A 13,699-nucleotide genomic window follows, 5' to 3' on the forward strand; every position below is an offset into this window, starting at 1 on the left:
CAAAGAATGCTTGACCGCAGTTTGTTTACATTTCAGTCAAGTAAACGTCAAATTTTTTTTTTCAAGATGTCCGACCGAGAAATCGCTATTCCGACACCTCCTCTCAACTCACTTTGATTTAGAAGGTGGATTTTTATCGATTTGACAGGGCGACATTTTAGTCGAGTTATGTCAGAGTTTGTTTACAAAAACATATGGTATGGGGCAACAAACATGAACAAACAGCCTCGATGCTCAATCCCTTGAGCAATTTCGCTAATTTATGGGTCATCTTCGCATATCAAATGTTGTTCCACAGAAGATTGACGATATTTGGTTGCATTTTTCGTCAAAAAATCGCAAGCGATACCACCACCGGCGCCTCCTCCGACGCTGCCATCACTCTTCTCAATACCCTTCCCCTCGATCACCAAGGAACTGTTATGTCAGGTCGAGAAATGTCAATTTGCTCTAAACAACTCTACCTTCTATATCCATATACCTTGGGTGAATGGTATCGAGAAGAGTGATGGTAGCGTCGGAGGAGGCGCCGGTGGAGGTATCGCTTTCGATTTTTTGACGAAAAATGCAACCAAATATCGTCAATCTTCTGTGGGACAACTCTTAATATGCGAAGATGACCCATAAAGTAGCGAAATTGCTCAAGGGACTGAGAATCGAGGCTGTTTGTTCATGTTTGTAGCCCCATACCATATGTCTTTGTAAACAAACTCTGACATAACTCGACTAAAATGTCGCCTTGTCAAATCGATAAAAATTCACCTTCTAAATACATACACCTTGGAGGAAATCAAGCATCGATTTTATTGACAGTAGTGTTGTGAATACCTTGGTTAAGTCTGATCTAGAGCAATCATGTGAGCATGCACGCGACCGATTTCAGGTTCTTTGGTGTGTTCACGGTGTAATCGGTGGGTTGTGCTTTGTATGAAATTTTGCAAATAAATGTGTTGAATCAGTCAATAATACGTTGCAGGTTGCAGTTGCTGATGAATTTATCTTGATTCTTGCGCGAAAAATATCAAAATTCGCATAAAATTACAGCTCATTGACGGTAGGTATGTGTATGAAAGATTCTTCTACATATGCACATGCCTTTGCTAATAATATGATATAGCTAACCTATCTTCGGAGAGTTAATTTAGTCACGGTATGCCAGAAATACAGTTTTATTAGTGCCTGCAGATTATTTTGCCAAATATTTATACGATGCTGAGTGACCTGTTATCTAGTTATAGTTTTATTGCTTAACATTCGTTACGTTTACGTTACTGACTATTTATATTGATTTAATGTTGTTTTTCCTTTGCCGTATTTTTTTGTGATGTCGTTGGTAATCGTTGGTATAGTTTATCGTTTTCGTGCATTAATTATATATAAAAAAAAACTAGCGAAGCAATAATCTTTATCTGCATTTGAACATTTTTTTTTGCTCTATGACAGAATTAATTCGAAAAGCTACCTACCGAAAGAGGGGACACTATTATGGGAAAAAGGCAGCGCAGTGACTACCGAGTGGATGGTGGAGCCTCCTCGACGGAATCAAACGATGAAACGTTACTCTCGACTAAGATAAACGGCGGAGAAGTTTGTACACATGTACAAAAATCCATCGACCTGAACACGATACGGAAACAAATCAAAACCAATGACGGCTGGTATAAAAAGGTTTGTGGGAAGTGTGCGGATGAACCAGCGACGCATATCCACGACTCATCGAAAGAGTTCAGTGATGCTAGTTGCGACAAAACATTATGGCTTTGTCTCAAATGTGGAACTCAGTTGTGTGGTCGGAAGAAAAATCAGCATGCTCTCCAACACTACGCAGTAAGTTTTTCGTCGGGCAAGCACAAAAAAAGAAACAAAAATCGCTCGATTTGCTCGTGCGCTTTGTCAAAGGTTAGTCTGTTTGCTTATAACGTGTTTCCATTTTTATACTCTTATAGACGCCTCGGTCTGATATGCATGCGCTTGCAATGAATACAACCACGATGGATGTGTGGTGTTACACCTGTAATGTTCCAGTTGATCCGTACGCTAAACCGAAGCTTCTCGAACTTGTTGAGCTCATTAAACGCGAAGTAACGAAGGTACGATTTTCCGATGCTGTACAACCCAGCGTTGCAGAAATGGACACTCAACTACGCGATACGGCGGAGTCGGTTAGAAACATGGTCTTAGATATACGTCAATCAAATACAAACAATTCATTCGATGAGCCGGATGCTGCCAAATTCGACTCCAACAATCAAACATACGTTCAAAATTCGGCAAGCGGTTACAGTGGAGCTGGGTCCGGTCAGACCAATCCTGCTTCATCCGTGATACGGCATTCGATGCCGGTGAGGAACATTGTCGACATACTGCCCCGTGTGCGTGGATTGTCCAATCTGGGCAACACTTGTTTTTTCAACGCCGTCTTGCAGTGTTTGGCTCGTACGCCTTATCTGCTTCATATCTTAAAGCAGTCGGCGACCGAAGGCGAAAAGGTGCACATACCAGGTGGCATGATGAAGTTGCCGGACGGTTCCGAGATGGCAGTGCCACCTATAGATGGTGAATTGTTCAGTTGGCGGAGTCTTACGGAAGCGCTTACCGAGTTGTTAAGCGAGTTGAATGCTAATGCGCAAGAACCACTATCACCGAACCGATTGCTGCAGGAACTAACTAGTAAATGGCCTCAGTTCGATGGGGGTGATCAGCACGATTCTCACGAGTTACTGCGACATCTTTTGGAAAGCGTCCGCACGGATGACTTACGTCGCTATCAGTCTGTAATACTACAAAACCTTGGTTTGGAAACACGTCAGCAGCACCAAAACGTAGACAAAACACAGAAAGCATTGGCAAAGTTCTATAACGAACAGATTTCCCAGTGGGTGTTTCGTCCGGAGCAGGTATTCAGAGGATCGCTCGTCTCTACCTTAACCTGCCAGGATTGTCATCATACCTCGTCACAACATGAATACTTCCTTGATATCTCATTGCCGGTATGTGTGGAGAAGCCTCAGCCACCGATCAGACGTCGAAGTAGTCCCGAGCCAGATAGCAAAAGCTCAGGCGCATTGACGCCATTGACAAATACCAAAGGGGGTCCGGCTGCAACTACCGGTGGAGCGGCATTGTCGAAGTCTGCTAGCAAAAAAGAACGGGAATCTAATAAAAAAGCAAAACGAATTGCAAAGCATCAGAAAAATAGGATTAACCTCTCCTCGGTCGGAATGCCGATATCAGCTGGCGGAGATAATGTAAGCAAAGTTGATGAAAGCGAAAAGATGGCACATATGGTACCGCTAACGGATGATCACACATTCCAACCAGTTTGTACTAAAGTGAACGATGACGAATCGTCTGATGAATCGAACGAACCGTCAGACGCCGATGTAGAAGACAATGACGTAACAGATGATCCGCTATCGAAGAATGGTTCTGTGTCAACTGTTGACCAAAACGGAAACCAGTTGCGTTCGTTGCCTGAAAAATTGGACGACACGCCAGAAAACCTCAACAAGGAATCAGATGGACGTAATGTCGTGTGTGCAGTTGGCATAAGCGTACAGCGTGCAGCACACATGGCGCGGCAGCTTTCGGCTGGAAATGCTGGTAGCAGTGAAACAGACGAAGACACCGCCAAGCGAAGAGAAGAACCGCGTATGGGAAGTGGTGGACGAGAGGGAGGTGATGATGGGTGCACGAGTGAGCCAAAGCGCGGACGTACACGAACGTTTAGCCATGCGGATTGGAGTAACACGATCGCACCGCGCTATCAATGTGAGGACGGCGAATACTCGATACAGTCGTGCTTTAATAATTTTACCGCTGTCGAACTGATGACTGGCAACAACAAGGTATGTTGTGAGGCTTGCACGGAACGCATCAACGGAAAGGGTGGTAAATCGGTAAACACAAATGCGACGAAGCAATTCCTCATTTCGCAACCACCCGCCGTGCTGATATTGCATTTAAAGCGCTTCCAAGTAGGTCTGCGAAGTGTGTTTAAAAAACTAAACAAGTTGGTCTCGTTTCCGTTCGTCCTCGACATTGCGCCGTTTTGTGGCTCGAAAGTGAAGCGTGCGTCACACATTCGACCCGGTCAGAAAAGAATCCTGTACGCATTGTACGGGTTGGTGGAGCACTCAGGTTCAATGCACGGTGGACATTATGTTGCGTATGTGAAGGTACGTCCTACATTTGGTCCAGAGGATGAGCGGTGGAAGTTCATCCCGCAGGGCACAAAGGATGAATTGGATCGAAAATCGGAACAGGAAATGGCCAAAGAGCAGGCGCTGCGCATGGGAGTACACGTGCGGGATAGTGACGATTCGATCAGCTCATCGCATACAACCAGCGATAACGACGACAGCGGTCAAAAGCAACCACGGATGCAGCATAAACAGGACGTGCTGGAAGGTGAGGTTGGTTATACCGCAAAGCCAACCGAACCGCTGCCAGACGTAGAACCGCCACACGGCAAATGGTATTGTGTGTCGGATAGCTATGTTCGAGAGGTAACGGAAGAAAGCGTACTGAAAGTGCAAGCGTATTTACTGTTTTATGAGCGCATATTCTAATTTGATTTTCTATTCTTCTGGCATTTGATTATCCGTACAGCACTTTTTTTATTATAATTTTCCTAATATTTATTGCTCTCAGGATCCTTCATTTATATCTTGAGCATTCGTGTTAAACATGCGGCGCTCAAGGCCTTTAAATGCAGCCCCCAAACGAACAGTGAGAACATCGATCTTCGTGTAAATAAGTTAGTTAAACAATTAAGAAATTCTTATACGATTCGCTACTCGGTTGCATACAATTTTTTGCACGTATAAATAAATTGTATTTAATTTCTTATTGTTCACACTGCACTCACTGTACGGTCTTATGACCTGAAACAAATTTTTGCTATGCATCCCGTGAAAAAGTTACAGTCTTATCTGCGTAAATTGTCAATTGATGTAATTCTCTGAGAATTATTTTTTTAAGAATGTAAAGTTATTTCATTACAACATCCCAAATAATGCGTGAGTTATTATACAATATAGCGGATCCGAGCACTGTTGAATTAATTAAAAGATGTTAATACTGCTTTTTTCGACCATACAGTCCCTAACACAATTATACGACCAGCTATGTTTTTTTAAGATAAAACAAAGACTCGAAGAGATAGTTAAAAATGATGTTCTAGTATGTTGTAAAACAAATTAAACACACTATAAAAAAAAAAAAATCACAACAACCAAAATTACTCCTTGTAACATTACTCTTCGAAACATCCACGATTTTTTTTCGCAATTATAGTGGTTTTAAAATTCAAACAAAAATACAAGTAGTTCAAAGCGATCTGTTTAAAGCAGATATTATTGATGCATATTCATTAAACGTGTTTAGCTCGGGATACATTTTTTTTCTTTCATCATTTTTATTCTTAGCATGTTTGAAACTTCGTGTATTTATTTCATTTTTTACAACCTTTTTTCATTAAAATAGCCTTTTGGAATATGTATTTGTATTTACAATGTGACACCAATGAATTGTCCCGCGATATAATTTCTAAAACCATCTTTTGCATTATACTTTTATTGGAAAAGTAATGCCTTATTTTTAAGCTATGTTTCTGATTGTAACTTCCCATGAAAAGCGATGTATGTCGGATATTTTTTACCGGATTGTAAATAGGATTTTTAACAGCCTTATGCCATAAAAAATGGATTGAACAGATTAGTTTTCAGAAATTCTAAAAATTTAAATACGAAAACGATTGCAGTTTGGATCATTTCACTAGGATCTTTGTGTAAATAACAGTAGTTCAGTGCGATGGAAAATCCTCTTCGATGAACTCTCCTATATTTTGACAAGAGGAGAACGAAATGGTCTCAAAACCTTTACGTTTGATGAACTCGGTAGTGTTACGAGCTTGTTTATAGCCTCTTCGGTCACGGTCTCTCTCACGTGATGGGCATAAGCGATTTAACGTTTCACAATTCTTCATATTGTAGAGAGGCAGGTCGACTCTTTAAATCTTTTCTACGTGTATTATTTTTATTTTAATAAATTTAGACATTTTGATTTGTTAATTAAAACTGCCATACCTTCTGCTGCATAACGTTACGATTTACTCATACTAAATTTGTGTTTGTAGTTACAATTTTGGAAAATGTATGGTCTCACAGATCAATTTTTCATTCTTTATTTCTTTTCGCATTCACAGTACTTGCATAGTTTATGGTAAATACAAATTCCATTAGAAATGCAATATATGTATTTCGCAAGGATAAGTGGCAATAAATCAATGTTTATGCAAAGATGAATTTATCGCTACATCATTATTGATAAAACAATCGTGTTTCAACTAATTAAAATTTCTATTGAAGAACTAAGGCAATTATGACGAAAAATATTCATGCTGCCCTTAGTTTAATTTGCTAAAACACTTCTTTATATCTTAGTTCATTGAAATAATTGGTAACAATACGGCCAATATTGGCCGTATGTAGCAATATTGGTGGTTTAACTTATTTTTATTATGATTGTCTTAATTCAGCTGTAGGCCTGGCCTGCATATTTTTAGAAGGAAATGGCTGGCCTAGTCCGTCGAAGGTTTTAGTAGAGTTAAATAAAGGGATAATTTTACTGTAAATGCATGTAAAATTGCTTTCAGAAACAACACTTATTTTAACTTTATTTTAGTCAACTACTCTGTCCGACGTCCCGATTACAACTGACGCGCCTGCGTCTTCCGCTCGCTCGCTCCGTTCTATTCTCTTTCCGCTCGTCACCTACGATCTCACACAAACATCGACTCTGCTCGCTACAACTCCTCTCTTCTCTCCTTTTCCAATCTTGCATGTAAGTTGTAAAAAAGCAATCGGGTGGTCGAATGCGATAGCGGTGCCGGTCTTCACTCGGCAGGATTAGGAATCAAATCCCAGTCTGATTGCCTCCCCGTATGCAAGACTCACTATCCAGCTGCAGGTAAAATCTATACTAGGTATGCAAACGGGATATAAATGCTGATCAATTAATTTCTCTCGCCGTTAACAAGCACGAATACTACAAACATAAGGAAAAAGCAAAGTATGTCTTGAAATATGGCTAAGAAAATGTATAGAGCAATTCAGAATCGAATCAGTAGCAAAGCAGACCAAATAGCCAAAAAATAAAGAAATCGAACTATCGTGCTGCTTGAGAGCTGCTTAAATAAAAAACGTTAAAATCCTCAAAAAACGTTTAAAACAAAAGTTCAATAAAATCAATTTAAAAAGAGCGTGGAACTTGATGGAACTTTTAAGCTTTTCTACTTACACTTGGAACTCGATTGAACTATGAGGTTTATTTATAAACCATGCATAGTCTTCACCCGAACTATGCGGTTTGTTAAGAAGCATGCGGTACTTCATGCCCTTCATGGAACTCTATGCCCATTTAAGAGTGAAAGATGGTCCTTCAAGTTGCATTATGTCAATATAACATTGCTGTCTGCCATTAAGCGGCGTCAGAAAAAAAAACATTGTGTTGAAAGATGCATTCCAAGCGTGTAAAAAAAATCGGTAAACTTGTATAGAAAGCGTGCTAAAATTATGCGTGAGCTATTTGAGAACGGAGACGTATTTGAGACGGTCCGACGAGTTTTGCTTCACTGCGATATTTCTGCTGCAAGTTTTTATAGAATCTTCATACGTAGACGGTTGCTCTCAGTAAACGCTCCCTGCGAGAAAAACGATGAAAATCCTCAACGGGTTGGTTCTTTGAATAATATTGGAGTATATGGCGTATTTCTTCCTGAGTCTCATCTGCGGGTGCATGTTCACGTGGCCACTCAGTTTCCGGATTCCCAAGAAATTCCGGACCACGAAACCATCGACTCTTTGGACGTAAATCAGGTTGGCGCTGCCACTTGGTGCACTCGTCTGCGATATTAATCTTGGTTGAAATCCAGTTCCAATCGTCGATATGTGTTTTCCCCAGAATCTCGCTCACTCTAAAGGCCACAAATTGACTGTAGCGTCGATGATCGGATTTCAACCAACTTATGACGTTTCTCGAGTCTGTCCAGAACACTTGTTGCTTAATATTAATACGATGAGACTTACGAACTGCCTGCGCTAAACGGACCCCAATAACTACCGCCTGTAGCTCTAAACGCGGAATGGATACAAATTTGATCGGGGCTACTCTAGTCTTGGAACTAATTAGTGAACGATTATGCTATTCTCCATGAAGCGCAGGTATGCAACCGCTGCCATGCCCGTTTAACTAGCATCTCAAAAGATGTGCAGCTCGATCACGTTGTTCCCGCCAGCTGAGGTTGAGGTTCGATAGCATCGTGAGATGCTGACGCCTTTAACGGCGGGAATTACTGATATCCAATGCTGCCATTTCTCAGCTAAGTTTTCGGGTATTTTCTGTTCGCCAGGTTTCTTGTAAGAGTACTTTCAGGTACATCAGGAGGTTCCCAATTAAACCCCCGGGGGTCATAGATTGAGCATTTATCTCTTCGTGACTCTTGTTTTTTCTTGTAGTCGTAGGAAATCCGCTCTTGGTGAGATGTTGAAGACGACACTCTACTGCTTTTGAGAATTCCTGTTTGAATTTATCGGTGTTCAAATTCTTGATGAAGTGCGCTGTAGTTGAGGAACAGGCGGCACCGAAACTCATGACCGTAAGAATATATCGCTGAGGTGGGTCGTCAGGATTTCCGTCGTTCCAGAACACCATTGGCTGCGTTGATCTCTTTCGTTCATTATTATTTGAACGAACATCTCACGGAAGTCGCCTGCAATTCCAATCTTAAATTCGCGGAATTTGTAAAGCAAACCTACAAGTAGATCGGGACCAGTTAATAGGAACGAGTTTAAACTTACTCCGTGCGATTGTGTGGCAGCGTCGAAGACGAGGCGTATTTTTCCAGGCTTATTTGGGTTCACTACTGGAAATATGGGTAGATACCAGTCGTTAAGCTGCCTCTCTGATTCTTCTCGTGGCTCAAGCTTCCTCAAATACCCTTTACGTACGTATTCTTGAAACTTTCCAATCATTGCTACAGCAATTTCTGGATTTCGGCGAAGTCTCTATTGTAGGCAGTCGTAACGTTTTAGAGTCATCGTTTTGTTTTCGGGTAGCCTTACATCGTCGTACTTCCAAAGAAGACTCGTTTCGAAACGTCCGTCACAAAAACATGCCGTATTTTGAAGCAGAGTCATTGAGCGTTCCTCCGGCACAGAAAAGATGGCTTTCGTTGGGCTTTATACTCCTAGTGACTCTAGAGCAAAATAGTTCTTTAGGGCTTTGTCCATTTCATTATTACAGGGGCATGTGTGGACGTTAATAAGACCAGTTTCCGACATCTTGTGAACAGCTACCCCTGTGTTAGCTTGCCCGTAAACAACCCATCGTGCAACAACCCAATGCGTGTTTTGGGTGCTGTAGGTTCGTATTCCTTCCCCTCAACTGTTTGAAGTGCTTGTGCGAGGTATGAATGATCCATTCCGATAAGGAGGCTGTTGGAAGGTACTTCCTCTTACGAGTGGAAAAGAGCAACTGACTAATTTTTATTCTTCTTATATAACTATACCCGCAAAGCCTACTAGATTCCTAACTCCATAGGTTGCTATGATCCAAAACACTCCTCCTAAAACTCGGCAGATTCTAATCCAATTTGTTGGCGCATCTTCTCCATCTTAACGCGTGCCAATGGTTTTGTTAGTCCATCGGCAACCATGTCTTCACTGGAGCAATAGTGAATATCTACTACACCAGTGTTCACCAACTCCTTTACAAAATTAAACCGAGTATCGATGTGCTTCGTCCTATTACTTACACCAGCAGATTTTAGCATCGATATGCGGCTCTGATTGTCTTCATGTATTTTTATCGGGGTCGGAACAGGTTCATCGATATCCTTTAGAATCTTCAATAACCACCACAACTCACGGCTGGCTTCGCAAAGTGCCACGTACTCCGCTTCAATTGACGAAAGTGTGACGCATGGTTGCTTTCGTGCTGCCCAACTGATTGGTCCTCCGAGAAGAACGACAAAACCGGTGTTCGATTTTCGGTCTGTCTTATCACCAACCCAATCTGCATCTACGTACACTTCCAGTTGCCCCGGTGAACCGATTCTTAAACTCCAATCCGCGGTGAACTGAAGATAACGTAGCGTTCGTTTTACTTCGGTCCAGTCTGCTTCTGTTGCGCCCACCAGGCTCTGAATATCTCGTTTCTTGGCATGGGTACCTCCTCCTTCTGCTGTGTGTTCGGGTAGCCGGGATCCATCGGTATAAAAGACCGCTTCGCATGCACTTGTCGAAACCTTTCAGATATCATTTTTATATAACTTTGCTGGCTCAGGAAAAATTGTCCACGTGATCGTGTTACGCGAATTTCTAAATAATGCCGTACGTCTCCTAGGCACGTAATGGTGAAATGCTCTTGAAGATGCCTACGAACAGCTTCATATTCCGCTTTCGTATTGGTTATTATCAGCATAACGTCCACATACAGCAATATAAACAATTTCTTCTGTTTTTTTTCTCCATTTTTAACGAACAGGTATGAGTCTGCTACGGATGGTATGTACCCCAGCTGCTTGAAAACATCGTTGATTTTTTAATTCCACACCCTTCCAGCTTGTTTAAGACCGTAAAGGCTTTTTTGAGACACAACACTTCCTCCTTGATCCCATTATGAAATCCTATTGGCTGCTTCATGAAAATTGTTTCCTCCAGTTCTCCATGAAGGTACGCTGTCTTCACGTCTACGTGTTTCACCGTGCATTCTACGACGGGCTGCAACACTCAGTAGGGTCCGAAAAGTGGTTTGTTTGACGACTGGCGAAAAAACTTCGTCGTAATCGACCCCATACTTTTGACTGAATCCTTGCGCTACCAGTCGGGCCTTGTTTCCCATTGGCCTTGTTTCCCATGTTTCCCATTACAGGAACAGAACTTCCTTCTTGATGGACAGATGTTTCTGGCTCTTCCTGCATACCAGATGCTTCAAGCTCCAAGATATTTTCGCGACAGGTAGAGTTGTCTTCAATATCACTTTCCAATTCGTCGTTCGATGTTGCTGATTGGAAACTATCAAACTCTATCTGTCTAGATTGATCGTTGTCATGGCCATTGTCATTTTCGGAGAATGTAGCTGCTGGTGTCTCGTCATTACCAGTTTCTAGTGCTGCAATAATGGGATTTTCATCAGCTTTGCTACCAATCATCGGATAAGAAAATGGATATGGAACGATACTTCCCTGCGAAGGTTTGGTTTCCCAAACCTCCCGATGTATCAGAAAACGACAATCTCTGCTCGTGGTCATCTTGTACGTTTCAGGATTGATGAAACGATAGGCTTTATGCTGCAGAGAGTAGCCTACAAATAGCATCTTTTTCGATTTTGCATCCAGTTCCGAGCGCTTCTCAGATGGTATCCATACATATGCCCACGACCCAAAAATCTTGAGGTGACTGAGGTCAGGCTTCTCTCCAGTCCAGAGCTCAAACGGTATTTTCTTTATGGGCTTCGTCGGTAACCGATTCTGCAGATATGTGGCCATGTTCACAGCTTCTGCCCAATACGTGTGTTGCAGCTGCGCGTCCAGAATCAGACAACGAGCCATCTCTATCAGCGAACGATTCTTTCGCTCCGCTACCCCGTTTTGTTGTGGTGTATACGCAGTGGTGAACTGTTGAATTATACCCTCTTGACGACAGAAACGTTTAAGGGCTTCATTCTTGTATTCGCCACCTTGATCGGAACGAATCACCTTGGGTACTCTTCCGACCTGATTCTTTACATATTGAACATAATCCTTGATCCGATCTGTAACCTCCGATTTCTTCTTCAGAAAATACACTACTGTGTAGCGGGAAAAATCGTCTATCATCGTAAGGAAGTAACGACAGCCCTCTGGCGTTGACGTTTTCATTGGTCCAAACACGTCCGTATGGATAATGTCCATGAGATGCTTGGATTTCATTTTTGATTTCCTTGGAAACGGCAGACGTGCCATCTTTCCCTCTATAGAGCACTCACATGTTACGACATTTTCGCAATTTTCAATACTGATACCTGTGGCTAGACCATTCTTTTCCAAGTCTCGAATCGCATCCGGCTCACGATGCCCGAGAATACGATGCCAAGTGTGTAAACAGTTCGGTGTATGCTCACTCACTTTAAGAGCAACGTGTGCTGTCAACAACCCCTAAACATCCCATCGGACATCATCGTATCTGCGATCACCTTTTCGTCCTTTTGGATGCGACACCAATCCTCATCAAAGATGAACTTGAGTCCCTTGGCTGCCAGTTTCCTTGCTGATAAAAGGTTGGTTTCGAATTGTGGGACATAGAGCACATCATTGAGGAGAACAGTGCTGCGTTCACCCTCTCGAGTCATCCACGTCATTCTACACGAACCGATTCCTTCGGTGGTAATTTTCTTGCCATCTGCTAAGTAAACGCTCTGCCTCAGTGAGCAGTCTAACGTAACAAAGGAGTCTGCACATGTGCAGACATGTGCAGGAGATGCACATGTGTGATGTGGCGCCGGAGTCAATGACCCACGCATCACGTCCACTGAACCTTTGTGCAGCCGCAAATGTGAAATCACTACTGTATTCTGACGAGCTGTTTTCGCTTTCGGATAACGACGTTTATCTAGCCGCTCGTTGGGTTTGACCTCGTCGTTACATTGTTCCATGAATGCCTGACATTGCTTCTGCTTGTGGCCTGGTTTCCGGCAAAAGTTACATAACAAACTCTTTCTCTGCTTGTTGCGAACGCGACAGCGCTAGGGACAGAGGAAGGTAACCTTGGGCATAATCATACCAAATCTTGATTAAACATGTTGCATGAAAGAAACAATTCTTTCGATAGAATGTCCCACGCAACGAGAAGATTTCAGCTTAGGCAGCAAATCAGCGCGGATAAGGCATTAGCAGTGCGTGACCAATGTTTACGATACAGTATGGCGTACACAACGCCTTTAGCGCGGTGCTAGAGCATCGAGAATGTTTACAGAACAATGCACGCCTCAACATGCGCATTCAGCGCGATTAACGTTTACATTACAGCATGTGACAAACGGCAAGTGCGTCCATCGCGATGAATGTTTACCTTATGTGAAACGCAAGTGTTCCTGATCAATGAACAAACATTATAGCATGGGTTTGAACTGGTGGTTTGCGACCACGATAGTGAGGTAAACTTTAGCATAATGCGGCGTTAGCATAAAGGATACGTAAACACAATCTGGGAAGGCAATAGTTAACAAGAAAGAATGATCTTTCGTCTCATTCTAAGGTACCCCAAAATTAGTATATAAGAAATCAACGTATTCAATAAAGAGGACACAATTCTTAACCGGCGAACCGAACGCTTCGTAAGACTTTCAGGGTTCTTTTCAGGTACGAAATCCGAAATAATCCTTCCCTCCGGAGAACGGATTCGAGCCCTCAGCGGTGTCTACCACTCCGACGGAAATTACTAGGAATCGTGACTGTAAGAACCCTCCGGAAATCTTCCCTTGCTCCCCTCCGAAGACCGGATCCGACACCTCAGCGGTGTCTACCACTTCGTCGGAAGCTAGGAGAGAAGCCAGTGTCCAGGCGTTGGTCAGCGGAAGATTCGACCTCGTCCTCCCTACGGAATTCGGGCCGGTACTCTAGTAGTACCTATTGTTCCGTCGGAGGAATTGGAAGAAT

At 42.5% G+C, this 13,699-nt stretch overlaps 2 protein-coding genes across 5 annotated transcripts in view; one reads left to right on the forward strand and one right to left on the reverse strand.

Moving 5' to 3' along the window:
* The window catches only part of LOC118512517 (dopamine receptor 2), a 456,086-nt gene that overhangs the window by 154,416 nt on the left and 287,971 nt on the right, over positions 1–13,699 (reverse strand). The window lies entirely within an intron of this gene.
* On the forward strand, positions 814–6,641 carry LOC118512350 (ubiquitin carboxyl-terminal hydrolase 45). 3 transcript variants are annotated; one of them, XM_036056650.1, is made up of 4 exons: positions 814–911; positions 977–1,058; positions 1,444–1,827; positions 1,947–6,641. In XM_036056650.1, the coding sequence occupies exons 3-4, from the start codon at positions 1,486–1,488 to the stop codon at positions 4,569–4,571; spliced, it is 2,967 nt and encodes a 988-aa protein (XP_035912543.1). In that variant the 5' UTR covers positions 814–911; positions 977–1,058; positions 1,444–1,485; the 3' UTR covers positions 4,572–6,641. The 3 variants fall into 3 exon arrangements, with proteins under 3 accessions (XP_035912543.1, XP_035912561.1, XP_035912551.1); XM_036056668.1 differs by having other exon boundaries at positions 977–1,054; XM_036056658.1 differs by having other exon boundaries at positions 875–1,054.

Source organism: Anopheles stephensi, chromosome X (assembly GCF_013141755.1).
Source record: "Anopheles stephensi strain Indian chromosome X, UCI_ANSTEP_V1.0, whole genome shotgun sequence".
In the NCBI taxonomy this organism is placed as follows: domain Eukaryota; kingdom Metazoa; phylum Arthropoda; class Insecta; order Diptera; family Culicidae; genus Anopheles; species Anopheles stephensi.